This window comes from Panthera pardus, unplaced genomic scaffold (genome assembly GCF_024362965.1).
Source record: "Panthera pardus isolate Hobbes unplaced genomic scaffold, ASM2436296v1 HiC_scaffold_18, whole genome shotgun sequence".
NCBI lineage: Eukaryota > Metazoa > Chordata > Mammalia > Carnivora > Felidae > Panthera > Panthera pardus.
Window position 1 is genome coordinate 1,961,821 of NW_026526743.1, and position 26,033 is coordinate 1,987,853.

Genomic DNA, 26,033 nt, shown 5'->3' on the forward strand with positions numbered 1-26,033 from the left:
CACACACACGCACACACACACACACACACACACACACACACACACACACACAGGGGGCTCTGGACCAATCAAAGGCAAGGAAGTCGGACCTGCTGATTGGCTTAGGTCTGAACCACACTGTGGGCATCTTAAGAGTCAGCTTCCACCAAAGCAAGGACAGTCACCAAGCCACAACCCTGGGATCATCACCTGAGCCCAAATCAAGAGGTGGACACTCAACCAACTGAGCCACCCAGGCGTCCCGATTATTTCCATCTTCAGGAGAAGTCTGGCACCGGGGATGGAAGGATGAGCTGTGCTCCAGGAAGTTAGGGAGAAAGGGGAGTCGAAGACACATACAATCCCTCCCACTGGTGGCGAGATGGTGTTTCAGAGGGTGGGCTTTCGGTGGCACAGTCGGTGGAGCGTCCAACTTCGGCTCGGGTCATGATCTCACAGTTTGTGGGTTCGAGCCCCACATCGGGCTCTACACTGAGGGTCCTACTTCAGATAGTTCACTTTCCACTGAACAGACCAAGAGAAGATAACTCACAGCTGTTGGAAAGCGGAGAAGAAATAATTGATTCAGGACTCTGGGAATACTTAAATTTCACTGGAGGAAAAATAAAAGGAATTTTAATGACGAGAAAAAAGTATCTCTCAAAATGAACGAATGAATGAATGAATGAATGAATGAATAAATAAATAAGTTTTTTTTGTTTTTTTTTTTTTAAAGGAGTGTGAGCTTTTCAGTCAAATTGCTTGGGTTCGCATCCTGACTCTACCTTCTCCTGTGTGATCAGGGACAAAGTACTTCAATTCTGTTCTTGGTCAAGCCTTCAGACCTCTCTGGTCTCATCTAATTCCAGTGGCAACAGAACAGGTTCATCAAATGAAGAAATGGAAGGCACAAACCCCTAGAGAGGCTGTGAGAACTAAATGGGCTAAAGCACACAGAGTGCTTGGAACAGTGCATGGAACAGAGTAAGTGCTCAAATATGTTACTAGTAGTAGATTTTGCTATTTCTTAACCCTAAGTAATTCAGAAGTTAAGATCTGCCTGGTAGAAACTCAGAGCTAAGAAAAAGAGAGAGGGAAGGAGAGAGCATGAACTTGTCTTCATTTTGTTTATTTGCTCAGTAAATGTTGACTGGGGTCCTTGGCTTTCTACTTCAGGGCCAGGGCTGACGACCAAGACCGAGTTTAGCCTACATTATATCCCTCAGGAATTCTTTGGTTACAAGTGACAAAAATTCTAACTGGTTTGGGACAAAGGGAAATTTTGATAGCTCATGTGATCAAAATTCCGACATGACGGTATGCAGTTGGTTTCGAGAGTACTGGAACCAGGGAAGTAAAAACCAACAGTACTCTCACCCCATCTCTTGTTTGCTTCTCCCTGGTGTCAACCTTATTCTCTCCTCCAGCAGTGGGAAGATGGCCACAGCCAGCACTGGACCTATTCCTTCAAAGCCTCACCACCCATAAGGAAAAGGTGGGTTTTTTTGTTGTGGGTTTTTTGTTTGTTTTTTGTTGTTTTTTTTTTTTTTTTTTTAGATTTTATTTGTAAGTAATCTCTACGCCCAATGTGGAGATCCAACTTCAACCCCAAGATCATGAGTCACATGCTCTACCAATTGAATCAGCCAGGCGTCCCCATAAGGAAAAGGCTTCTTGCCCCCCGCCCCCCCCCCCCCCTGCCCAGTCTGCACCCAAAAACCCAGGGAAAGACTCTCATTGATTCCGCCTACACTCGGTTCCAGGCGGGACATAATGATTGGCCCAGCCTGACTTCCTTGTCCATTCCTCAGCCAATCGTGGGAGTATGAGGGGGCGGGACACATTAAAAACTGGCAGCTCCTAAACAAGGTTGTTTTGGAGTTCCAGTAAACAGTTTTCAGCTAATATTTGCATCCTCTTTCCTCCTATGGTTGGAACCTTGGAGAAGTGCAAGACTCGGGTGGGTCTAGGAGATAGAAGGAGAATGGTTGGGACCTATGGTCTCCCCAGCCCAGCCCAACACAGGTCGCTGCATACAGCACGCGCCCCATTCGTGCTCGTTAAGTCAATGAATGAATGTCCTGTTCCCAGAGGCTGTCCTCTGACGGCCCCAGTTTCCTAGGCTCTGAGCTGATCAGGCGTGACGCGGGGACAGGCGTCCCGCACACGTGCGGGCTGTGTCTCAGGGCGCAGACACCAGCCGCGACAGGCGGAACCCTCGCGAGCACAACCTTGAAGACCCCGCCAGCCAGCAGGGCCCAGTTGGGGGCGGGGCTTCCAGACCCCAGCATTTTGGATTGCACCATCTTTCCCCTGTTAGAGGGGAGGGCCGAGATAGGCCTTCTGCATCTTTCGCCAGCCCTTTTACCATTCCCTGACCACCAGGACAATATACTTGCGTCTCTAATAGCCACACAGTCTCCCCCTTCGCCTCATCACACCTCACGGCTGCCCGCAGCCACACATTTCAGGCTTCCCCACCACGACCGCGCAGTGGCTCGCCCCAGTTTGACGCATTGCAGGGCAGGCCGGACCAATCGGCGCCGCGCTCTCATTTCCGCCATGGACCGGACCCAATAGCGGCGCGGCTCACACAGGGACGCATCACGCGCCGCCGAGCGGTGCCCCTCCGCCGGGGAGGCGAGTGGAAGGGACCCAGGGGGCGGGGCGCGCGGCCACGGAAAGTAGTCCCGCGGCGGAGGCGCGTGCCCGCGCGCGCGCGCGCGCGCGACTGGAGGCAAAGCCCGGCCCTGCGCGGGGTGGGCGCGAGGGATCCGCGGGCCCGTCGGTGCGGAGCGGGGCGCGGAGGGATCCGTGGGAGCCGCAGTGCGGCGGCGCGCGGGCAGGGCGGGGCGGGGCCGGGCGAGGCGGGGCGCGCGCGCGCGGCGGCCGTTGAAGGACCGTTGGGGCGGGAGGTGGCGGCGGCGGCGCGCGCTGCGGGCAGTGAGTGTGGAGGCGCGGACGCGCGGCGGAGCTCGAGCTGCTGCAGCTGCTGCCGCCGCCGGAGGAACCTTGATCCCCGCGCTCCGGACACCCCGGCCTCGCCATGGTGAGTGAGGCTGGGAGACCTGCCAGGCTGGGGCTCTGAGGCGGGCACGGCGGGCAGGACTCCCGAAGGGGCGAAGGGACCCCGAACGGGGAGTGTTGGGGCCCCGGCGAGCGCCTCTGGACCCCCTTCGGCCCGGGGGACGTTCAAACCCAGAGCGGGACATTTGGATCCCAGAAGGGGGGTTGGGGCTTGAAAAGCGACTTTTAATACCAGCTGGGGTGTTTAGACCCCAAAATGGGCACCCGAGCTCTCAAAGGGGACGTTTGAACCCGGGATGGGACATCTGGACCCTCAGAGGGGGCGTTTGGACCCAGAAAGGGCGTTTGGAGCCAGAGTGAGGCGTTTGGTCTCTGAGGTGGGGTGTTGGGACCCCACAGGGGGCGAGGTAAGAAACACTGGCTGGGGAAGGAGGGGGTGTCGGGGCCCTAATGAAGACTTTGGGTCCTAAAAGGATGCAGGGAAGGGAGATCAGAGGAAGGCCAGGCTGCCGGGGAGCTCCCGAGAGGGGGCCGTGTGTAGCTGGACCTGGGTGGGGGAGAGGGGCAGGGATGGGGGTGACTTCTGCAGATCAGACCCTGGGGGGGGGGGGCGGGGATGGTTCTCCAAAGACCGGCATTGCAGAGGAAGGGGGAGGAGGGCGAGGTGCAAGCTTAGGGGAGGAAGAGCCTGCGGTGGGTGGCAGTGGAGGTTAGAAGATGCTCTGGAAGCCTGCGGGGACTGAAAAGGATTGGGGTCGGCGAGGTGGTTAAGAGGGAATGGCGAGGCCGGTGCCTGCCAGTGGTGGGGGAGCAGGAGGCCTCGTGGTTGCTTTGGGGGGCGGCCAGAAAGGGCTCTGAGGTCACTAGTGGGTTGGGGCTGTTGAACTGGGGAGGTTGGTGTTCTTGGGAGGGGGCTGGGGCTGAGTGTTGTGTTGGGTCCAGCAGAAGGTGGGGGTGGGAGAGGACGCTGGCTGCGGTGGTGGGAGGTGAGGTGAAAGGAGGCCTGGGGGTGGGGGTGGGGGTTGTTAGAGAAGATGAACGACAGCCAAGGTGGGCCTAGATTTGGAGGTGGATGTGGCTAGCTCCCTGGAAGTCTCCAGGGAAAGACCAGGACAAAGACTGCTCCGTGTAGATGGGGAGGGGGCTGCAGAGGCCAAAGGGAGTGGCCATACGGTCCCCCTTCCCCAGGAAGAATGGGGCTGGGCAGGAGGCGCCCCAGCAGTGGGAGCAGGTGGGCGGAGTTGTTCAGGCCCCTTATTGCGCACTGAAGCCGCATGAAATGGGGGTGGGGGGATCAAAGTTTGGGATGCACCAAATGAGCCAGCCTTGTAAGCGGAGAATTCTCACCCCCTCGCTGCCCTTTTCGGACCAAGAGGGCGGCTTTTTCCAAACCGGAGCCCTGGTTTTCTTACGGTCTCCGGCTCCCTGTGCTGCTCTCCTCACTTGTGCCAAATGACAGTGCAGTACAGTGTGGCGTCGGTGACAATCGGACGCCTGGTCCTGGGGCCTCGGGGTGGGGGCTGCAGAGCTGGAACCGAGCGGACCTCCGGAGGGACCCCTTCGTCGGCCTGAAGGCCGCTTGTTCCGCCCAGGGGCCTCCCCGAGCGCTTCTGTGAATTCGCACGGCGAGGGCTCTGAGAGAAAACCAGCAGACGAGCTCTTTCCTGCGCCCTGCCACCCACAGCACCCACAGCCCCCCCAGGCTCAGCGGCGGAACCGTGCACAGCCCTCCTCCCTGGCAGGGCTGGGGACAGCAAGCAGCCGCTGCTTGTATCAGATCTCATACTTGCTGACACAGACCCGTGGCTCCTCTTGCCATTACCCCGATTTCCCCCCGCGGGACCTGCTAGAGGGGCCCCGGAGAAGCGCCGGCAGGTGCCAGGAGGCCCCCCACCTCCCGGATGGGACCTGAGCTTTGGCCCCGGCTAGTTTCTCTTCCCGTTTGTAATCCGCAAGGTATGGGTGGGACGAGTCCCTGTGAACCGGCCTTGGACTTCGGCCTGAGCGCCGTGGCTCCACCTTGGCCCGGGTGAGGGGCCCTGGCCTTGGTTTCTGATCTCATCTAACACTGCTCCCTGGCGTTGGCTGGGGGCTGGGTCAGGGCAGAGAAATAATACCCTCTTCCCTCCCCCACCCCAAGGGTTGTTTTTGTTTGTTTGTTTGTTTTTCTTGTCCAGCCCCTGGCCAGAGCCTACGATGAGGGCTAAGGAAGCAGTAGAGCGGCTGGGTGATCTTGGAGACACTTTTTGTGAAAGCTTAAAATCTTCAGATTTTGGAAAGGGAAGAAACCCCGAGGAGGCCCCCCACCCCCCACCTCCGCCCGCCCGGCGATGATAATTTCTTGGGTGATTGTCTTCTGGGCAGTAACCATGCTTTCAGATCGAGACCTCGGGAGCTGGGACCTTTCCTTCACCAGGCAGGGGAGAGGATCTCCTAGTGCGGGGAGGGAGAGCGTCTGACAGGCTCTACAGGCAGAGCCGCGCCTATTTGCAGCGGCCCCAGAACCCCGCGTGGCATACCTCATCTGGACCGTCCAGCTGGCCTGGGCGGGGGGGGGGGGGGGGGGGGGGGGGAGTGGCAGACACAGGCCTGCGGAGCCCCTTCCGGGCATTCCGGTCAACCTGTCCCAGCCCCCCGACGGTGCTGCCCGAAGGCAGAGTGGTGCAGTAGGGGTGGGAAGGCCCCGGATTGGGCCGGCTCTCCCCATCCGGGGCCAGGGGGGAGAGAGAACCAGGTGCCAGTAGGACGGCAGCCCTCCTCCCCGGACTGTTACTCGGCCCTCCTCTCTCTCTTCCCTCTCCCCTGGCATTGCCTGGCCCTCGGTAACCAGAAGCCCATCCTCTCTTCTCACTTTCCCCCCCCCGGCAGCTTCCTCGGGTGTCAGGACCGGGCTTCTCTGCCCATGGGAGCCAAGGGAAGCGGGCCGAGCAGGGGGCTCGGGGGCTGGGGCTGCCGGGCCGGCATTTTAGGAGCCCAGCAGCCCCAAGTCTTTTTGGAAGGCGGTACAGAAGCGTCCCTCCGGTCGTCGTCCTCACCTTCCCTCTAGACTTCGGACTTTTCTAGAATGTGCACGTGTGGTGTTTTTCCTTCTCCACCTTCTTTCCTCCCTCCTCCCTCAGCCATCTCTTTCTCTTTCATCATCACTGTGCTTCCCCCTCCCATTCCGCCTGTTTGGGGCTTGGCCTCAAGTTCCTCTTCCCTTAGATCTAAAAGAAAAAAGAAAGGAAAGGGGACATCTTAGACCAATTCTAACGTGACCAGTTCTTAGTGTTTGGGACGGGGTGGGGGTGGGAGGGTCGTGGCTAGCTTCCGGTGGAGGCTCTGGAGGCACCGTGCAGATAGTTCGCATCAGTTTTGAGGGCGTCCAGCCTCACGGCGAGAGCCGTGCTGTGGATGCGGAGCCCCTTCCCCCGATGGTGGAAGCAAAGGAGGGGGCAGCCGCCTGGGCACCAGGCCCGGCGGCACCTTGTCGGCAGCATTCACCAAAACCAGGGAGAATTCGGGTACTGGCCGCCTGGAGCTAAATGTTGGGACTCTGGCTCCCCCCGCCTCCCCGCCCCCAGCTCCTCATCCAGAAGGTCCCCCGGCCTGGCTGATTCCCAGCACACCAGTGCAGAGGCTGGTCCCGGCCTCTCCTCTGCCCCACCTCTGCCCCACCCCCAAACCCCGCATGCAGCAAGGGCTGCCTGCCACCGACTGGCCGGTCCCCAGAGTGGCCGGGACTGGAAAGGGTTAAAAACTGCAGCGAAGCTGAAGCCGGGGAAGCTGACTTCAGTCCTCCAGCCTTTGCCGGTGGTGCCGTGCCGCAGCCGCCGCAGTCCCCTCCCCAACATTTGCCCCTCCTGCCCCTCCAGAAGAAAGGGAACAGAGCACAGGACAGGCCAGGGACGCACAGCTGCCGCCTCTGGCCCGCCTGGGGTTCTGTCAAGTACTCAGAGCCGTTCAGCACCACCAGTTAGGAGAGTTTTTGCCAGTTGGGTCCACTGTGCTCGGACCTGGCACCTCCAAATAGGTGACACAGAAACTAACGAAGAGCCCAGACATCTTCCCTCTGTCCTACCCAAGGGCTGGCCTGTTTCAGTGTGGAGCCTTCTAGAGCTGCACGGTCGGGCTTCCAGGGCAACTGCTCCCTTCACTCAGCCTCTGGGGCTCCCGGCGGCCGTGCTGTGCCAGCGCGGCTGGTCTGGGGCCCCCCAGCCGCTGTGGCCCCGAGGCACGCTAGGTCGAGACCGGAAGCCCTTGGGTCTGGGCGGCCTACTCAGGGCCCTTGTCGGGCAGCCTGGGTTTCCAGGCCACTTCAGGCCCCAGCTTCCTGAATCACCAGACTTTCTCCCAGACCCCGGCTCTCCTTCGGGCCCCGTCAGGCACGTGCCTCCTTTGCCGAGGTCCCTGGGTGCGTGGGCTGGCGTGGGGAACTGGCCTCACCAGAGGGGGGCTGGCCCAGTGACTGACTTTCTCCTCCTTGCCTTTCCAGGCTGACCAGCTGACCGAGGAACAGATCGCAGGTGAGCTCCCCTCCCCTCCTCCCCCTCGTCCTGCCCCGGGAGGGCCTTCGAGCGCCCGGCCAGGAGTAGCACCCGACAGATGTGCTCGTGTGTTCCCTACGTCGCTTAATGCCATGCCTTGTGCTTCGAGCGTGGGGAACTGTGAATATTTGTACACCGCACCCCGATTACACCGGCCCCCGTGGTCCTGATGCCACGTCTGTGTTCCTCTCCTGAGCTGGAGTCATCCAGGGGGCCTTTGTTGACCCGTGGCTGCAGGGCGAACCCCTCCGTCTGTCCCAGCTCCTGCCAGTTGGGCTCGAGCCTCCCTCGGGGGCTGCAGAGCTCCCGTCCCACTTTAGGAGCCACCCAGGAGATGGCTCGTCACTCCCACCTCTGCGCTCGCCTGCGCTCCGCACTCCCCTCTGCACGTGCTTGCAGCCACTCTCCTCTGCCAGAAACGGCTTCCCCTCGCCCCTCCTCATCCTTTGGGCCTCCGCTCAGATGTCATCTTGGAGAGGCCTCCCCTAACTCCCGGTCTCAGATCACCTTCCTTTGCTTCCCAGCACGTCACTCCAGGCGCTCCCCTCGTAGCTCTTCTCACTGTCTGAAACTATTTTATATCTTTACCTGCTGTGTCTCTTGTCACTAGGTGTGAGCAACTTGAATGGGGGGCTTTTTTTGGTTGGGGGGGGTCCGTTCTGTATCTTCAGCGCCCAGCACATAGTCAGTGCTCCGTACGTTTTGTTGGCCAAATAAATGAGTAAGCAAATGGTCGTACATCTCCCGGGAAGCCAAAAGAAATCCTGGGATCCCATCTCCTTCATTTTTGTGGCCACCTGCCTGACCCCTAAGGCCCAGAAAGGTTACCACTGCAGGAACTTTTGTGCGATTGAGTGGGTCGCTCAGTCTCCCTCTCCCAAGACTGCACTGCCGAGGACAGAAAGCGCCTCTCGGTTCATGTCCACGACCGCGGGCCAGCACGAAGTAGACACAGGGGAGGGGCTCACGGAACGGGCCCCTGCAGCTCCCCAGACCCCAGCTGTGCTGTCAGGTCCGGCGGGCCGCGTGATGAGTACTGAATGCCCCACGTCGGAAGCGGGAGGAGGCCAGAGTCGACCTGCCTTCGTCTCCTCCCTCCCTCCGCCAGCCAGCCCACAGTCGGTCACGCTTTCAGTTTGGAAATGGCCCCCAGTGGCTGTGGAGACCCGCCAAGGAGAGCTGGGGAACCGCCCTGTTGGGTGATCGTGAGCTCAGGGAGCCCCCACGACCCGCCCCCTGCCCTCCACAGCAACGGCAAGGCCTTGGCGCTGGGACCGGCCTCCCCGGTGTCCCTGGGGAGACTCGTCTCCCGGTGGCCCGGAGGTTGGGGGACACAGCTTCTCTCTCGGCTGTGCGTGTGGCTCTCGCGGCACCTGCCACCCACACCCCGGCTCTGCCCTTGTGTGACACAGACAGCACGCTCTCCGCCCCGTCCCCATTAGCAAACTGTCCCCCACGTCACCCCGGCCCACACCCTCTGGGAATAGGCTGCCAGGCGTCTGTTCCCCAGGGAGCCCCAGGTGCCAAAATGGGCCCGGTGGGAGGGCGGCAGCCGCGTGCTTCTGTCCCCGCTCCTGATGCGTCCCCAGCTGTGGCCTTCCCACTCAGCGCCACTAGCTCTCCATCCCGCTTGGCAGCCGGCCCCTCTCCTTCCATCCTCCGCCCACCCCACGCGCCGTCCGTCCGCCGGCCGCGCCCCGCTGCCGGCCACCCCCTCACCGCGTCACACGCGGCCACTCCTCCTCGGGGAGCCGGTGGCGCCGGCCCGGGGAACCGGGCCCGCGGTACCAGTCGAGAGGTACGCGGGGCCGGGCAAAGGCATTTTGCAGCCTCCCCTTCCCTTCCCAGCCAGTTGGCCTTGGCCGGCCTACTTCAGATAGAGAGTTTTCTTGGCTCTTGTCCACTCTGTGACTTTAGTCCGTTTCATCATCTGAGAGAGAGGCTGAAGCCAGGGACCAACAAGAACTGTAGAATTCTCTAAGAACAGCCGTCAGCCTGTGTTTCCCCCTCTGTCCTCGCTGAGCCAGGTTGGCGGAATGGGTAGCTTCACCGGTTACAGAGTAGGTGCTCAATAAATGTTGACTGAAGGAAGGGGTCTGCCCTGAGCCCCGAAGCAAGGGGCTCGGACTAGAAGTCTTGCTCTGACTTCTTCAGGTAGGATGGACTCCCTTGGCCTTCGTCCACGGACAGTTTTCCCTGTGGTCCTTGACCTCTGCTCCGTTCCCTCTCGTACCCCAGAGTTCAAGGAGGCCTTCTCCCTCTTCGACAAGGATGGAGACGGCACTATCACCACCAAGGAGTTGGGGACGGTGATGAGGTCCCTGGGACAGAACCCCACCGAAGCCGAGCTGCAGGACATGATCAACGAGGTGGACGCGGATGGTGAGCCCCGTGGCGCGGGCGGACGGCCCCACTCTGGGGCACCTTCCTAGGGGTGACGGATGAGCGGGTGCCGCCTCTGCCGGGGCTCTGGTGTGGCCTCCCAGGGTCCGGGCCAAGAGCACTCCCGACTCCCTTCTCCCCGCTTCCAGGGAACGGGACCATTGACTTCCCGGAGTTCCTGACCATGATGGCCAGAAAGATGAAGGACACAGACAGCGAGGAGGAGATCCGAGAGGCTTTCCGCGTCTTCGACAAGGTAAGCGGTCCTTTGCCGGAGTGGCTCTGGGATCCGGCGGAGAGACGGGTGGCTGGGGCCCCGGGTCACCGCTTCCACGAGGCACGGGTCCCGGTGCCGGCTTGCCGCGTGGCCTCGGGAGGCCCCCCTTCCCCTGCTGAGCATGGGTGCCTGCCGGTCCCCGCCGTGCTGCCTCTCCCCCTGGGCCCACCCCCCCCCGTCGGAGCCTCAGGTTCGGAGCCCTTCCCCGTCCCCACACCCAGGACGGCAACGGCTACATCAGCGCTGCCGAGCTCCGTCACGTAATGACGAACCTGGGCGAGAAGCTGACCGACGAGGAGGTGGACGAGATGATCAGAGAGGCCGACATCGACGGGGACGGTCAGGTCAACTATGAAGGTGAGCTGACGCCAGGCGCTCGCTCCGGAGCGGCCGCGAGGCGCGGCTTTGGGAACAAGCCCCAGGCCCCTGGCGCCCGGGAGGGCCACCGGCCCGGCCGCGCTCACCCGCTGACCCCCCCGCTCTCCGTTTCACTCCACAGAGTTTGTACAGATGATGACGGCCAAGTGAAGGCCCCCGGGCAGCTGGTGATGCCCACTCTCGTGATCTCTCTCTTCTCGCGCGCGCGCTCTCTTCAACACTCCCCCGCGTTCCCCGGTTCTAGCAAACACCAGTCGATTGACTGAGAATCTGATAAAGCAACAAAAGATTTGTCCCAAGCTGCATGATTGCTCTTTCTCCCTCCTTGAGCCTCCTCCCTCCCGTGCCCACCGTCCCTTCCTTTCTCCCTCCCCCCTTCCATTCACATCTTCCGAGGCCTGATGCGTTCGTAAGACGAAGCCCCGTTCCCCTGAGGGGAGCCTCTGCCCTCCTCCTCCAGCCCGGGTGGCTCTCCTCCGTTTTGGTTTGTTTCCTTTCGTGCGTCATCTTCTTTTGGGTGCCGGGTGGCTGCCAGCCCCGTCCCGGGACCTGCTAGGGAGGGGACGAGGCCTCACCCGGACAGAAGAGCATGCCTTTTACTGTTGCATGCAACCAGCCCCGTGACTCCGTGTGCACATCCCGGCAGCCTTTTGGGGCAGGGGTGCCGAGAGAGGCGTTCCAGAAGGACTTGGGGGGAGTTGAGGAGTTGTGGTATTGACTGGCTGTGGCCCAGGAGGGGGTCGAGGGGCAAGGGAGTCCCGGAAGCCGGCGTTCTTTTACCAGCCGAGGGGGCCGACTCGCCCAAGGGGACGGACAGAGCGGACCACGCTCAGATCCCACCGGCCGCTGTTCTGAAACCGTCCGATCGACTTCCTGAGGTCGGGCTGGGTGGGGGCCGCTCGGCCGGGCCGCTCTGCAGGTTGTCCACACCCGTGTTTCGAAAGCGATCTCCGGCTGTTCTGTAAATACCTGGTGCTAACGTCCCATGCCGCTCCGCCGTGAGGCGCCCGCCCGCCCGCACCGAGGTCCCCTCGCTGGAACGGATGTGGGGATGTTGCTTTGTAATGTACAGGTTATCCTTTGGGTTTGGTTTTCTTTTTTCTTTCTTTTTTTCTTTATGCCCCTTAAAACTAATTCTGTCAAAGACCCTGCCGGGCTAGCCGAAAGGTGGGGAGAGGGAAGGCGAGCCCCACCACGCTCTCGAGAGAACATACCTGCAATAAAACGGTGTTGGCGGCTAGCTGCCCGGAGGACTGGCCAGCCGGCCCCTCCCGCTTCTCCGTGGTGACTTGGTTGGCTCCTTAACATCTGTGCTGTCTCTGTGCCCTCTCTCCCTTCGCCCGCCTGCCTGCCCCCACACTCCCCCAGCGGAGAGCATGATCCGTGACCTTGCTTCTGATTTTCGCCTCTGGGACAAGTAAGTCAATGTGGGCAGTTCGGTCGTCTGGATTCTTCTTTTCCTTTTTCTGTTCAGTTCATCTTGCCCCCCCCACCCCCCACCCACACACACACACACACCCCGCCCCCAGGTCGTTCAAGTGGCTTTTCTTGGGACCTGCCCAGCTTTGAGAATCTCCTCACCCACCCTCTGGCTCCCAGCCTCTGGGGAGGGGAGGGGAGGGACGGGGCTTGGTGGGAGACCCAGCCAAGAGCTGAGGGTTAAGGGCAGGTAGGCGTGAGGCTGTGGACATTTTCGGAGTGTTTTGGTTTAGGTTTTGGTTTGTTTGTTTTGTTTTTTGTTGTTTTTTTTTTTTTAAAACCGGGCAATATTGTGTTCAGTTCAAGCTGTGAAGAAAAATATATATCAATGTTTTCCAATAAAATACAGTGACTACCTGACTTGGGTCTTCCCCTCTCGCCTCTATTTCTGGGCCTGCTCCCTGCGTGGGCCCTGCAGCCCTGCCCTGGAAGAGCCTTTCCTCCACGCTCGCTCAAGAGCCTCGTCCTTGTCACTGGCTGCCGAGAGGGGACCTCTGAGCTGGAGTTCTGATCCCAGCCAGATTTCACGGGTGCGGGTCGTTGAGGGCGGGATGCTGATCCCGCAGCGTGGCCCATCAACTTTGCGCGCTCACCATAGTGATGGGGGTGCACCGACCCCTGTCTCCGGCCGGCGAGGGAGCCCAAGATGAGGCCAGGGAAGGCCTGAGGCCAGTTCGGGCCATGAGAGCATCCCGTCCCGTCGAGCCGAGACCCAGACCCGAAGGATGAGCGCTCACACTGGGAGGGAGGCTGTCCCAGGGAACAGCAAGGAGGCAGACCCAAGCTGGCAACAGCAAGCCGGCTGAGGCCCAGCTGGGGGATTCTCAGGGTGCTCTGGGGAAGAGGTGACATTCACTGGGAGAGGGCGAGAGGGCACGAGGGCGCGGGACGAGATTTGAAACGAGCCCCAAACGACACGGGGGTACGAAGAAACAAGGGCTGGGGTCCGGTGGTTCCGTAGGGGAGGCGCGGAACCATCCTCTCCGCCAAACATGAGCCCCGCCCCCGACTGCAAATCCCACCTGCTCCCCGTTCCCCGGGGGTGCAGGGGAGGGGGTGCAGGGGATGAACCGTTAACGGACAGGGTCTAACTTCTGACCCGCCCACACTCCACCTCCTCCACCTGGCAGGAGGGAAACAGGGACTGAACCGAGTGGAATTTTAAAACAACTACTTTTCGCTGCCCCATCCCTGGCCTTGGAGGTTAGAGAAGGCCAGCAGCGGGGCCCAACCTCGGGGGCCTTCCTGGTGGCAGAGACATCAGGCCAGGGCTGGGCCTTCCCGCCGTGGGCCAGTCACCGGAGCCCAGCGCCGCGGGTGCGCAAGTCGGGAGCAGCAGGCCGTTCTTCCAGAGCCCCAGCTTCTGGGCCCCCTTTTTCTACCCTCTGGCTGTGGTTTGCCTTCTGGCGCAGCGGAGAAGGTGGAGTGTGATGGATGAGAGCCTGCCCCCCCCCCACCCCTACCCCCGAGAGGGCAGCTGCTCTCTTAGCTGCCAGGACACCTGGGGAAAATTCTGGTCTCCCAGTTGAGAGGAAGACAAGTTTTGGTGACCCACGGAACTGGGCTCCAAGCCGTGTGAGCCCTCGCTACAGAGAGTCCGCGGGCTCGCCAAACCTCAAGGTCGGTCCGTCTGTGCCACTTCCTACCTGATAACCTGTGGGCCTCAGTTTACCGTTCTGCAAAATGGAAAATAGTAATGATCCCATAAAAGGGAGATCATAAAAACATCCACTTCAGAGCGCCTGGGTGGCTCAGTCGGTTAAGCATCTGACTTCGGCTCAGGTCACGATCTCATGGTTCACGAGTTCGAGACCCGCTTCGAGTGAATCCCACTTCTCTCTCCCTCTTGCTCTCTCTCTCTCTCTGCCTCCCGCTCGGTTGTGCCCTCTCTCTCTCAAAAAAATAAATAAAACTGGTATTTAAAAAAAAATAGGGGTGCGGGTGGCTCAGTCAGTTGAGCATCCACCTTCAGCTCAGGTCATGATCTCACGGTTCAGGAGTTCGAGCCCCGCTTCGAGTGAGTCCACTTCTCTCTCCTTCTCCCTCTGCCCCTCCCCTGCTCATGCTCTCTCTCAAAAGTAAACATTAAACAAATATATTTAAAGAAAAAAAACCCACCGACCTCAGAGGGCTGTGCCAACCACTTTCTAGACACGTCTCATTTAATTGGCGCACGGGCGAGATTGAGTCCGAACGAGACTCCGCACCCAGTTGGGGTGCACATGCTCTGCGCCGGGGCACCTGGCCCTAAAATAATGATCAAAATCTGGAGGGCCCCGGGCGGGTAAAGCCTCCCGCACCACACCTCTTGGACGTGGCCGAACCGGGTCCCCAAACCCCAGATCATTCAGATTCCCAAACACCCAATGCTTTTAACCACCGCCTCGCCTCGCACTGCCTGCCCTGCTCTACTGCCTGTCATCGTTTTTCCCCCTTGGGCCCTATGTTTTGAAAGACTTTTACTCCCAGACAGGCTGCGCTATTAAATAATCATGACTTCGCTTTCCCATTCTTTATTAATCAAAGACACGCAGACGGCACTCAGAGCTTCTAATGGACACAAGGCAGGCACTGAGGGAGCTGACTCCAGCCCCGAGTAGAGAGATGTTTGGAATGGGAATCATTTCCAGTTCAGACTCGCAGGTCTGCCAGGCCAGCTCAAACCTGTCCTTCGAAGGTGACTAGCCGAGGTGACCCAGCGGGGGGGGGGGGGGGGGGGGCCGCCCACCCAGGGCCCCCTCACTTTCCCCCCTCCCCCCCCTCCCAGGGGTAGTGGCCACTGGGACCACTAAGTGTCATCCCCAGTGTGACCAGCAGGTGGGGCAATGGCTGTAGAAAGCCCCCGAGAGTTGCCCCTGGTGGAGACCAGTGTGTGTGTGTGTGTGTGTGTGTGTGTGTGTGTTTGTACGCGCGCACCAGTCCCATCTGTGGGCCAGGCCGAGTGCCTTCCCAGAGGAAGTCCAAAATGACTAAAATGAAGTTATAAATGAACAAAGTCTCCTTCGCTTCCTGACACCCACTCCATGCTAGGCAGGCCCCCCGGCTCTGCTCTCCCAGATGCCTGTGCTGTGCTCTCAGCACATCCCAGCTTGCAAGTTTGTATCTTTTCTGCTTATCGTGAGGCTTAGTTCTGTGACGTCGTCCAACTGGGCAGTGAGTGAGATGGGGCCAAGGTGGCGTCCCGTCACTGCCATATCCCCAGCAGGCACAGAGCAGCCTTGGGCCCCCTCCCCCCACCCAGGGGGCTCCAGGGAATCTGTTGAGTTAATGATGAGCAGGAGGCTGAGGCCAGAGACAGCACCTTGAGCACGACAGAAACATTCCTCTTTCCCGGGCTCACTTTCTGGCAATCCTCAGGTCCCACTCAGCCACCCCCTCCTCCAAGAAGCCCTCCCTGGTGTCCCCGTAGACTGCACCCCACCCCCCATCTCTCAGCCCCGCCCACTCTGGACTATGGGCCCCAGGAGAACAGGGCCAGGGCCGTCTCTGTCACTGCCGTGTCCCCAGCACCACAGTCTCGACCTGCCCAAAAAGTGCCGAGAGTGCTGAGATAGGAGTGAGTGAGTCTTCTGCGAAGAGGAGTGGGGCGCCTGGCTGGCTCGGTTGGTGGAACGTGCAACTCTTGATCTCAGGGTTGTGAGTTCAAACCCCACTTTGGGTGTAGGGATTACTTAAAAACAAAATTTTTAAGAAGGAAAAAGGAGAAGGAATAGTTTAAGCAGGACCTGAAGGGCCAGGGTGCTTATGAGGGTTGGAAAAGGGGAAACACTGTTCCAGGAAGGGTGAGCTCAATAAACAAAGGGGTGGAGGCCACATAGGTCTTGCGCAGGCTCTCGGGGAAACCTTGGTTGTCTGCTGTGGCTGAGAAGACAGGGAGGGAGCTGTCCCTTGGCCGCCACCAGAGGGAGCCCTCGGAGCTTGGCAAGCAGGGGAATGACCGCTGGGCCGGGGACTGTGGAAGAGAATACACAGGCAGTCAGGGGTCAGGACACCAGCTTCAGGAGAGGAGTTTCCAAATCATCCCGGAGGGGCTGCTGGGAGCTGGGGCGAGGAATGCTTGAAAACCCCTGGCCTGGAAGATGAGGTGATGGGGTCGGCGATTAAACAGTGGGATGCAGAGGGGGGGGACAGACTCTTGAGAAGTCAGGCCTGGTGGTTAAAAACCAGCAGAAAACCAGCCCCAAGGGGCGCCGTCCGACTCTTGATTTCGGCTCAGATCATGATCTCACGGTTGGTGGGATCGAGCCCCACCTTGGGCTCTGCGATGACCGCCAGCTCGGAGCCTGCTTGGGATTCTCTCTCCGTCACTCTCTGCCCCTCCCCCACCTCAAAATGAACATTAAAAAAAAAAAAAGCCATCTGAAAAATGGGGATGACAATAACACCCACCTCAGGCTTGAAAGCTGTGGGTTCAACTGCCCAGCCCTGTGCTGCCATTGAGGGAGCCCTAAGAGGCCAGATAGAACTGACCCACTTTCCTAGACAGCACAGAGAGAGGAGACGGGCGCCCCCTGGGGGTCTTGCCTGGACAGGCAGGCCCCCTTTCCCTTGCCTCCAACCCAAAATGCGCCTCTGCAATCCCTCCACCCCCCCCACCCCCCATCCTTTCTCCACCGCCCTCCAAGGGCCCTTTGGGTGGGTTCTCACTGAGGCTGGGCCAGGTTTGGCGACAAAGGCCAGACCACCTGATGTTTCTTGGCCCCCCGTTTGGTTTTTGTACAAGTCAAGTTTTTGATTATTAAATTCAACCAAGAGGTCACTCTGGCAAGACTGTCATAAAAGTTTCTACACACGCTCGATTTTTTTTAGCATTTTTTTAGCATCACGTTAGCATTTTGTTTAGCATTTTTTTTTATCGTGGTAAATGCCCATAACATAAAATGTACCATTTTAACGCGTACAATTCAGAGACGTTTAGTATATTTTCAGTGTTGTACAACCATCGATGCTACCTAGTTCCAGAACGTTTTGATCACCCCGAAAGGAAGCCCATGGCCATTAGAGACAATCGTCTGGACCTATTTTTTAACTCTCCCAGACACCCCTCTTTCTCTGGTAATGTGATTCAAATCATAGTGGCTGGGGAAAAAAAGAAAAAAGAAAAGAAATGGGGAAACAACGGAAGCAAAGTGTTGCTTTTTCTCAACCCACGTTTCAAGCCACAGACAACAATAGCAGCGGCAAGGACGGCAGTAACAGTAACGCGTCTTGGGGTATTTATTCCAGGAAAGCACTGTGCTACGCTGCTTTCCAGGGGGAACAGGGTAATCCTGAGCACAGCCCTGTGAACTGAATACTACGTTATCATCGCCCTTCTGCACAAAAGGAAGCCAGGGCCCAGGGAGGCACCGCCACTAGCCAAGCGAGCTGGGTTCCGGAGATAGAAAGATCAACTGCGCCCTTAGACTGTGCTTCCTCCTCGCTGTGTGACCCAAGGCTGGCGATTGTCCTCTCTGGGCCTTGACTCCAGCTTCTGTGGAAAGGCTCCAATAAGATCAGGCTGGAGAGAGGGTGCACCCCCCCCCCCCCCGGCAGAGCAGAGGACTCAATGATGTCAGCTGCTGTTATCTCTATGGGAGGCCCATGCCTCCCTCTCCGGTCCCTCCCCAGGTACATGTTTATGGTTTAACCCTAGAGCAACTACAAAGGGGAACTGGGAGGGGCTGGGGGGAAAAGGCTGTCCCGGCTGTCCCTCTGTTCACCGCCTACCACCCCAAACACCACTTCCTTTCCTGTCAGTCAGCTCCCTCTCAAGCACCCTTGATCTCGGGCCTCTCGGTGGGCAGGCGACGGCCTTGAAGCCAGAAGCCAGAAGGCTGGCGATCACCCCAGCGGAGTCCCGGGGCGGGGCAGAGACTGGTCTAGGGTCTCCAATACCTGCAGAGTCAGTGCCCGCTATTTGTGGAATGAATCAATGACATTTTTGTGAGGGCTCCGAGGACACATGAGCTGAGGTCAGGCTTTGTAAGTAAGCGGGCGGCTGTTTACTCAGGGACAGGCACAGGGACTTGGGTCTGCGTCCCTGTGCCCGGGTGGTCCCTGGGATCCGTAACTCCCGTGCCTTTGTCCTCGGGCCGCCCTCGTCTCCACCAGCACCCGGGCTCCCGCCCCCGCAGTCCACATCTCGCAGGCCACCAAGCCATGCAGCTTCCCAGGCACGTGTCCAGAGTGTCACCTAGCATATGGCAATCTCTCCTTCCTCCGGTTCCCCCCCACCCTCCCGCCCCATCTCTTCCACGTTTGATGGGAAATCAGGAGTGAGGGGAGGCAGGGAGCTTGTCCAAGAATCTCTGGTTCTCATGAGGCAGCAGAGAGGGTGGCTTTTGGAGTGGCCTGGGAGAGGGCAGGGATGTCCCCTGGGGTTTGGGGGCGGGCCAGCCAAGCACCCCGAAGGGATGAGGATCAGAGCCAGAACCTGAACCAGAGCAGACCTGACTGCACAGAAGCTTCTGGGAACTTTCCCGCCCCTAAATATTTAGACAGTGAGATAGATGGGCAAGCGAGGACCAGAGCGGGCCGGCCAGGCCCCCAGTTATTTTGAGAGACCTGTTCTTTTTGTGTTCCAGGACAAACGTCCCCTCTGTCCCTCCCTCTTCTCCCAGAGCCTGCCGTGGCCACCCTGAAGAAGGAGACATAGGGGAATAGCAGCTGATCACCCCCCGCATTCAGGGGGTCGAGATTCCAGCAGACAAGGACCCCGAGACCCATCCCCGCTTGTCCACCAGCGGCCGTGCCGCCCCTGTGTGTCCGGTTCCTGCTTCCGGGACACAGGGCAGGAGATCGCGGCAGCCGGGTCAGCAGAGGGAGCAGGCGGCCGCCGACCCCTCTTTGGATGACGTTCCCGTGGTGCTGGCGGATCGCTGTGCCTGGGGTAAGCGTCCCCCCCGCCCCTCGCCCCAGGCTGACAGGGGCACCCATCTCTCCTCCTTCCCCCCAAGAGCAGTGGGGGCCCTTGAGTCCTTCCTCCCCGAGGCGGGCCGGGAGAGGGGTGTCTGCGAGTCGCCGTGGGCAGGCCTGGGGCAGAGGCAGCACAACCAGGTCCTGAGCCTCTGGAAGACAGCCTTGCGGAAGAGGATGAAGACCCAGGGGTCGAGGATGGGGTTGAAGGCGTTGAACCGGAAGGCCAGGAGGTCCCCCACCTCGCTGCTGTCCGGGGCGATGGCCTGGGTGAAGCCTCGGACCTGGGGACAGGGCGAGGGCATTAAGAAGCACCCGTGAACCCCCCACCCTCCCCCACACCCCCGCCCTCACGCCCCTCCTTCCACTTGGGTCGCTGGCAGGAATGAGGGAGGGGCGCCCTTTAGAAAAGGAAGGAAATAAGATAAGATGTAACCTAAGTGAGAAATGCATCCGGGGCGCGGAGGGAGAGAAAGTCCCAGGAAAGTACCAGCCTAGAGGGACAGAGCTGGGGTTGTGTGGGTGTGTCCCGGGGCCGTGGCCCCTGCGTGTGTGTGTGTGTGTGTGTGTGTGTGTGTGTGTGTCTCCACACCTTCCAGCCTCTGAGTTGTCCGTAACCCCCGCCCCCTAAGGTTGGATGGCCCCCAAATCTAGCCCAGCCGTCGCATTTTACAGAAAGAGAAGCCGAGGCCCAGAATACAGGGCCGGATGACCAGGTGGCCTTGCCACGTTCCAGTTCCCTGGAGAAGCAGGCAAGGGGCTCTGCAGGGAAGGGGCAAGGCTGGGAGAGTGGGGCTGGGGTGGGAAGGGCCGGGGCGGGGGGGAAGCAGACCCTGGAATCTGGGGTCCAGACCTGGCTCTGTGCGAATGTGGGCAAGACACATGACCCTCCACCGGTAAAAATAGCGACGGGACAGGAACTTTGTTCCGTTCCTTGCTAAGTGCTTGTGGAATGGGTGCAACGGGTCATTTGAAGATTATTCCGGAGAGAATTTGTAAACCGCAGAGCACAGGGTGGACCCAGAGCAAGCGCGCAATGAACCGTGGACCTTGTCATCACCGCGGGGGTAGGGGAAGGTTGGGGCGTGTTTGGAGGGGTGCCGGAGATGTGCAAGGCTGGGAGACCAGGGGTCAGCAGGGGTCCAAGAGGGCAGAAGCACGGGAGGGGAGGGGGGGGGAGACTTCTCCGGAAAGCTGGGAGTTGCTTGGCCACGGACAAAGCCTCCGGCCTCGTCGGCGGGGGGTGGGGGGGTGGGGGGGGGTGGTCTCAGCGTCCCCATCCGTGAAACGGGCGCAACCGCCGGAGGACAGAGCCGGGTGCCGCCCTCCCCCTCCCCCTCCCCCTCCCCCTCCAGCTGCGGAGAGGACTCACCGTGAGAGGCAGGGAGCACACGGCCATGATGCCCGTCATGAGAGCCAGCAGAATCAGGTGGTCAACCTCGTCCTCTCCCGCCCGGGGCCCGGGCACCAGCGAGCCCTGGTGGCGCCTCTGCCGGCGATACATGCGGCAGAGGCTCAGGGTGACGGAGCTGTTGCAGAGGACGATGGCGGCCACCAGCAGGGCCACGAGGCTGGCGTAGGCCAGCGAGAAGGCGCAGCCGCCCGGCTCCGTGGCGCGCATCCGGATGAAGCACCAGCTCCCCGGGCAGTACTGCTGATGTTGGCCCAGGCCCAGCAGGGGCAGCGAACAGAAGAAGGTGCAGAAGGCGTAGACGGCAGGCAGGGCCAGGCGGGCGCAGCGCGGCCCGTCCAGCTGGGCGTAGACGTAGGGGTGGCTGAGCGCCAGGCAGCGCTCCACGGCCATGGCGAAGAGGATGAGCGTGGAGGCCAGGCCGAAGAAGGTCATGGCGAAGGCGAAGGTGTCGCAGAGCGTGGGGCGGCCCCGGGCCAGGCCCAGCAGCGAGCTGTTGCGGGCGTAGGTCACGAACACCGCGGGGCTCAGGAAGCAAGTGCCCAGCAGGTCGGTGACGGCCAGTCCGGTGACCAGCACGGTGAAGGCCGAGGGGCGTGACCGTCGCCGCGCCCCCAAGATGCCTAGTGCCAGCCCGTTGCCCACCACGCCCGCCACGAACATCAGGGTGCTGGTGGCTGGCCCCACCGAGTCCCGCACGTAGGTGAGGTTCCTGCACGAATCCGCCATCCCCCCTGCCTCCTGGACTAGAGGGGTCCCCAGGGGACAAGGGGGGGATGAGGGGGAGCCGGGTCTGCCCCCCCCGAGCCCCACTCAGATGCCCACCGCCCTCCCCATGGTCAACCCCAAGGTCCACCGGTCGGTCTGTCTGCCTCTCTCTTCTCTCTCCCTGTCTTTCCCCCTTCCCTCTCCCGGTTCTGTCCTCTCCCTTGCCCACCCCTTCTCTGCCTCTGCCTCTCCCTCTCCCTCCCCTCCTCACCGCACCTCTGTCTGCCTTCTCTCTCAGTGCCTCCTCTGTCCCCCGCTCTCCTGTCAGCCGAGGTCTGTGTCTGTCTGTGTTGGTCTGTGTGTGTCAGCTTCTCCCTGCTTCCCTCCTCCTCCCTCCCTCCCTCCCTCCTCGCCTGGCCCCGGCTTTTTCATTTCCTCCCTCTGCCCCGCCTTCCCCTCCCCTGCTTGCTCTAGAGGCACCCCTCCCCAACCTCGGGCTCTGTCCATCTCCCCTGCCCGGTCCAGGTGCCCTCACTGAGCCACCTGCCACTTCCTCGCAGGAGGGTCTCTCTCTGCTCTTCTCCCTTCCCCGGTGGCCCTGCGTGGGGACCACTGAATGTCACACTCGGGGGCACACCGGGACGAGACCTAAGGGGCACAGCTGACCGGTCCGAGAGGCCGTCTGGGGGTGGCCTCTGGGATCCATTCTGGGCTCCGGGCCCCGGGGTTAGGACACTGCCCAGGGATTGAGAAATGACCAGGAAATTCCTCCCCGATGTAGTGTTTTACAGGCATTACTGCGATCTCTGTTCCCCGGACACAATTCCCTCCTTCCAGAAGGCTGGAGAAGGAGGTGGCCGAGCCAGAGGAAAAAATGCCAGTCCCTGGAGCCCATCCCAACTTTCAAGCTCGCCCAGCCAGCTGAGTCTGGGAAGAGGGATTCGAGGGACTTGGGACTTGGTGTCCCCGCCGTCGGGTGTGGGGGGGAGTGGGGGGTTGGGGGGGACCCAGGGCTTCCAAGAGCACCAAAGGGGAGCGCCCTCCCACCTTCCGGCTTCTTGCTCCAGCAATCCCAGGCCCTTAGGCCAAGCTCTGGTGACCTTGACTTCCAGGAATAATTCTGGCCACAGACGGCAGTCCAAGACTCCAACATCACTGTCACATGGTTCTCTCCCACACCCCAAACACACCCCCGGCCACCGCCACCCTCGGGCCAGTGTGGTCGGCCTGCGTGTCCCAGCTGCCAGCACAGCCGGTAACGGGTCCTGGTTCCCACTGAGTCAACAGCTCCGCATTCAGCCTCCCCGCCCCTAAGGGCCCGAGACCCTGTCGGATACCCCTTAGGGGAGGCCCGTTTGAGTTAGAGGGATGACAAACTCCATTTGCCCTGAGCTCCTGTCCCCATCCCACCACTAACACCAGCTTCACGGGCCTGGCGGCCAACCGCGGCCAGTGGCCCATCCCAGAGCCCCCCTTTGTCACAAGGAGAGAGCCTGTGTCCGTGTTGCCTCATGTCCAAGGCCAGGAGGGATTAGCTGCAGACTTCCCCTCTCTGTACCCAGGCCCCTCAGTGACCACAACCCCCGCACCCCTTCTCCCCCTCTCCCTATCGCCCATGCCCAGCTGGCATCCCGGCTTCCGGCCTCAGCTCCAGCCATAGCAGAGGCTCTGAGAGGGGGGGCGCCCGTGTGTATGGGCCTCAGGCCTCCTAGCTATGTGGTCCCCCCCCCCACCAACCTGCCACCGCCCCATGCTCTGCGGTCCCCAGACAGACCAGAGGGAACTCAGGAAGTTGTATCATATTAATGAAAGATGACGCCTGGCAGGCTTCTGTCCTGTTGAAGCATCAGGGGAGTTGGGGGGGGGGGGGGCGGGGGTAGCTCCGGTTCCTGGAGCCTCCCTCCCACTGGCTTCCTGTCCCCACTGGGGACGTGAAGCGTTCAGGAAGTCCACTCTGCTCCCATGCCCAGTGAGGCCTCACACACCCTGCCCCCCCTCCAGGCCTCAGTTTATCCACCTGTGCCACTGGGGGCCTGTTGTCCCGGGGCCAATGTCAGTGCTGGACACACTTCCACTTACTTTCTGGGAACCCTGACATCCTGCCCAGCTGGGGCCACGCCTGCAGCAAGGGCCACAAAGGGTTCCTCTTCCTGCAGGTGCCTTGGGGTGAAAGGTCACCCCAGCTGTGCTATGAGGGGGCAGGCGGCTTCCACGGGCGGGGGAACCGTGGGAAGGAGCCGCCCCGGGGGGGTGAGTCAGCCTCCTCCCTCTCGCACTGGTCGAACGCGACTCAGGCGTCCCCAGAAGGACCGCGGACAGAGGGGCAGAGGAGAGGACAGCCCAGGGACAGCTGGCGCCGGCCGGCACAGAACCTGGGCAGGGTGGGGCCGGGGGTGGGGTGGGGTGGGCACCGGGGGGCGGGGTGGGCACCCGGGGGCGGGGTGTGCCAGGGACCGTGGTGGACGTGTGACCTTCACGTGCGGGTCTGTGTGGGATTAGTGTCACCCGGGTGAGCCTTGGAAGAGCGCTGTGAGTGTGTGTGTGTGTGTGTGTGCACTCTGGTGTCCCTTTCCTCGAAGGTCCACTCGCCCATCGGTGTCCGCTGATGCGTCTTGTTGCGGGTGTCGGCGCCTGGGTACCGCGGGCCCATGGGCCTCTTCGTGGCTGTGTCTCCCGCGTCGGTTTGCAAGGGAAGGTTTGCTGCCCGGCGTCTTGGGAAGACACGGGTTCTGGAAGCCCCCCCACCTCCGCCACCCGCCGGCCACTTGCTGTGTGACTCCGGACAACGACTTGGTCTAGCTCAGCCCTGATGTCCTCCTTCCTCGAGTGGCTGCCTCCCTCTTGCTGGGGGCGTGGTGTGGACAGTGGGGGCAGAAGCCACCCCACCCGCCTCCAGGCAGCCCTCAGGTAGCTGCTGGCGGTCGTTATTCCTTCCACAGACTCCCACCCGCTTAACTGTGTGCCCAGGGGCAGGGCCCCAGAGGGGCTCCGAGGCACGGCCCCCCTCAGTGTGCGGCAAGGGGAGGGGGGAGGGAGAGGAAGGTCAGAGCTGGAGCCTGGACCGGCAGGCCCTCCCCTGAGTCATCTGCGCCCCCCAGGTCTCCCCCACCCCTGCTTGTTGGCCAAGGCCTCCGGCTGCCTGCCTGGGCCGCATCTGGCCTTGCGGCTGAACTCACGTCCCCCCCTTGCCCTGGGCCCAACCCTCTCTTGGCTCCCAGCCTCCTGACCTTGCCCCGGGAGAAGGGAGAAGGATGGACCCACCCTGTACCCCTCCCCGCCCCACGCACAGACAGGAGTGAGCACAGCCGCGTCAGCTCTGACACCTGCCAAGCCTACCTGTCCTCCTGTGCCCTCGGGCTGCTGCAAGGAGCCGCTGTGTGCCCATCCTGACCTGTCCCTCATCGGCAGGTCCCAACACCTTCAGTCAGAGGCCCTTTTCCTCTGCCCACCGCCCTTTCCTGCACCGCAAATGGGCCCTTGCCTACCCGCCAGACTCTGCCTCTCACCCTTGCTCCAGGGGGCTCTCCCCTGTCGTCCCTGCCCTGCCTTTGCGGGGGGGTGGGGGGTGCGCCCCTCACTTCCGTCCTGCAAGCCCCCTCCCGACACCTCCAGTCGCTTCTGGAAGAGCTCATCCGTCGGCCCCCACTCCCACCTCAAGCCCCCACTGGCCAGGTGATGTCACCGCCCTGTGCCTGATGCCACGTCTGAAACATGGGGATAAACCGGGTCTTTGGAGGGGGGGGGGGGAGGGGTTATCCAACAATTAAGTGAGGTTGGGGCTTCAGAAACAGGACTCCAAGGAAGTGATGGTCACAGTTGTGGCTCAGGGCCACCCCGCCCCCAGACCCCTTCAGCAGAACCAAGCACTGCTCAGGGCCTGTGGGGTACAGAGGGAAGACAGCCTGGCAGGGGCAGCCCTCGGGGTTGGGGGTGAAGAGGGAGGGGACTGCTGACAGCAATCACTTCCCCAGGCGGTCACCTCTCTGCCTCCTGGCCTGGCTCTGACCCCAGAGCTGACCTCACAGCTGGGGCTGGCCGGATAGAGCAGCGGGTCACCAGAAGCCGGTGCTCCCGAGTCATACCCGCTAACAAGATTATCCAGATTTGCACGCATGGATGCTGGTCGCCCGGGACCTGCTCTGTCCGGCTCATCCGGCCTCCCCCGCCTCCTCCAGGTAGTCCTCCCTTCCTGCCCGCCCTCCCTTCCCCACACGGGGTCAGGAAGTCAGGAGAAGGGATCTCCGCTCTACAGCCCCAAGATTTCGAAGCTGAAAGGGTCTAAAAATCCCAACAGTCTAGGCTCAAGAGATCCTTACGCTCGTGAGGTGCAGAGCTCTGGATCCTAGCCGGACAGGGGAAGAGGATTCTGGCCCCCCGGGGTTGAAAGACTCCAGCATGCCGGCCCTCTGAGGTCCTGCAATTGGAGATTCCTTCGCCTTTCAGGTTCTAAGAGGCAAGGAGGCCGGGTCTGAGAAATTCCAGAATCCTCTGGCAACTTCCCTCCCGGCATCCCTCCTCCCCAGCTCATCCTTGGCTCTCTCTGTCCCCAGTCTCCCCCGGGGCTCCCACAGACATGATGCAACCGGGGCTGGAGCCGGCTGAGAGGTGGGAGGCAGGAGGGAGATGTAATTACAGAAGCTTCTGCCTCGATCCAGCAGGAAGCTCAGAGTTGGGGCCCAGGGGACCCCAATCCGATGTGAATAATGGAGCGCTCGCCAGAAGCACGCATGGCCCCCTCTAGGGAGGGGAGGCCCAGTGACGGGGCTCCATCCAGGTCCAGGGGTCCAGCAACCCCCCCCCACCCCGGTAGCCCCAAGCTGAGGAGCACAGGTGTTACTCTGGAGAGAAGAGGAAGCATGTGAGGACCCTGGGGCAGGGCGGGGGGGGGGGTGTCTCTAACTCAGTGGCCCTCCAGCCACCTCACCGGGTCTGCGTTCTGCGTCTCCTCATTTTCGACCTTCAAGACATT

The 26,033-nt window shown here is 61.0% G+C and overlaps 2 protein-coding genes across 2 annotated transcripts; one reads left to right on the plus strand and one right to left on the minus strand.

Moving 5' to 3' along the window:
- Nucleotides 1-2,902: 2,902 nt before the first annotated feature.
- On the plus strand, nucleotides 2,903-10,868 carry CALM3 (calmodulin 3). Its single transcript, XM_019425920.2, has 6 exons — nucleotides 2,903-3,028; nucleotides 7,481-7,511; nucleotides 9,771-9,914; nucleotides 10,064-10,170; nucleotides 10,413-10,548; nucleotides 10,691-10,868. The coding sequence occupies exons 1-6, from the start codon at nucleotides 3,026-3,028 to the stop codon at nucleotides 10,717-10,719; spliced, it is 450 nt and encodes a 149-aa protein (XP_019281465.1). The 5' UTR covers nucleotides 2,903-3,025; the 3' UTR covers nucleotides 10,720-10,868.
- Nucleotides 10,869-17,169: 6,301 nt separating this feature from the next.
- PTGIR (prostaglandin I2 receptor) lies at nucleotides 17,170-21,465 on the minus strand. The gene is made up of 2 exons (XM_019425917.2): nucleotides 20,318-21,465; nucleotides 17,170-19,229 (listed from the first exon to the last, which is right to left on the minus strand). The coding sequence occupies exons 1-2, from the start codon at nucleotides 21,083-21,085 to the stop codon at nucleotides 18,843-18,845; spliced, it is 1,155 nt and encodes a 384-aa protein (XP_019281462.2). The 5' UTR covers nucleotides 21,086-21,465; the 3' UTR covers nucleotides 17,170-18,842.
- Nucleotides 21,466-26,033: the final 4,568 nt, after the last annotated feature.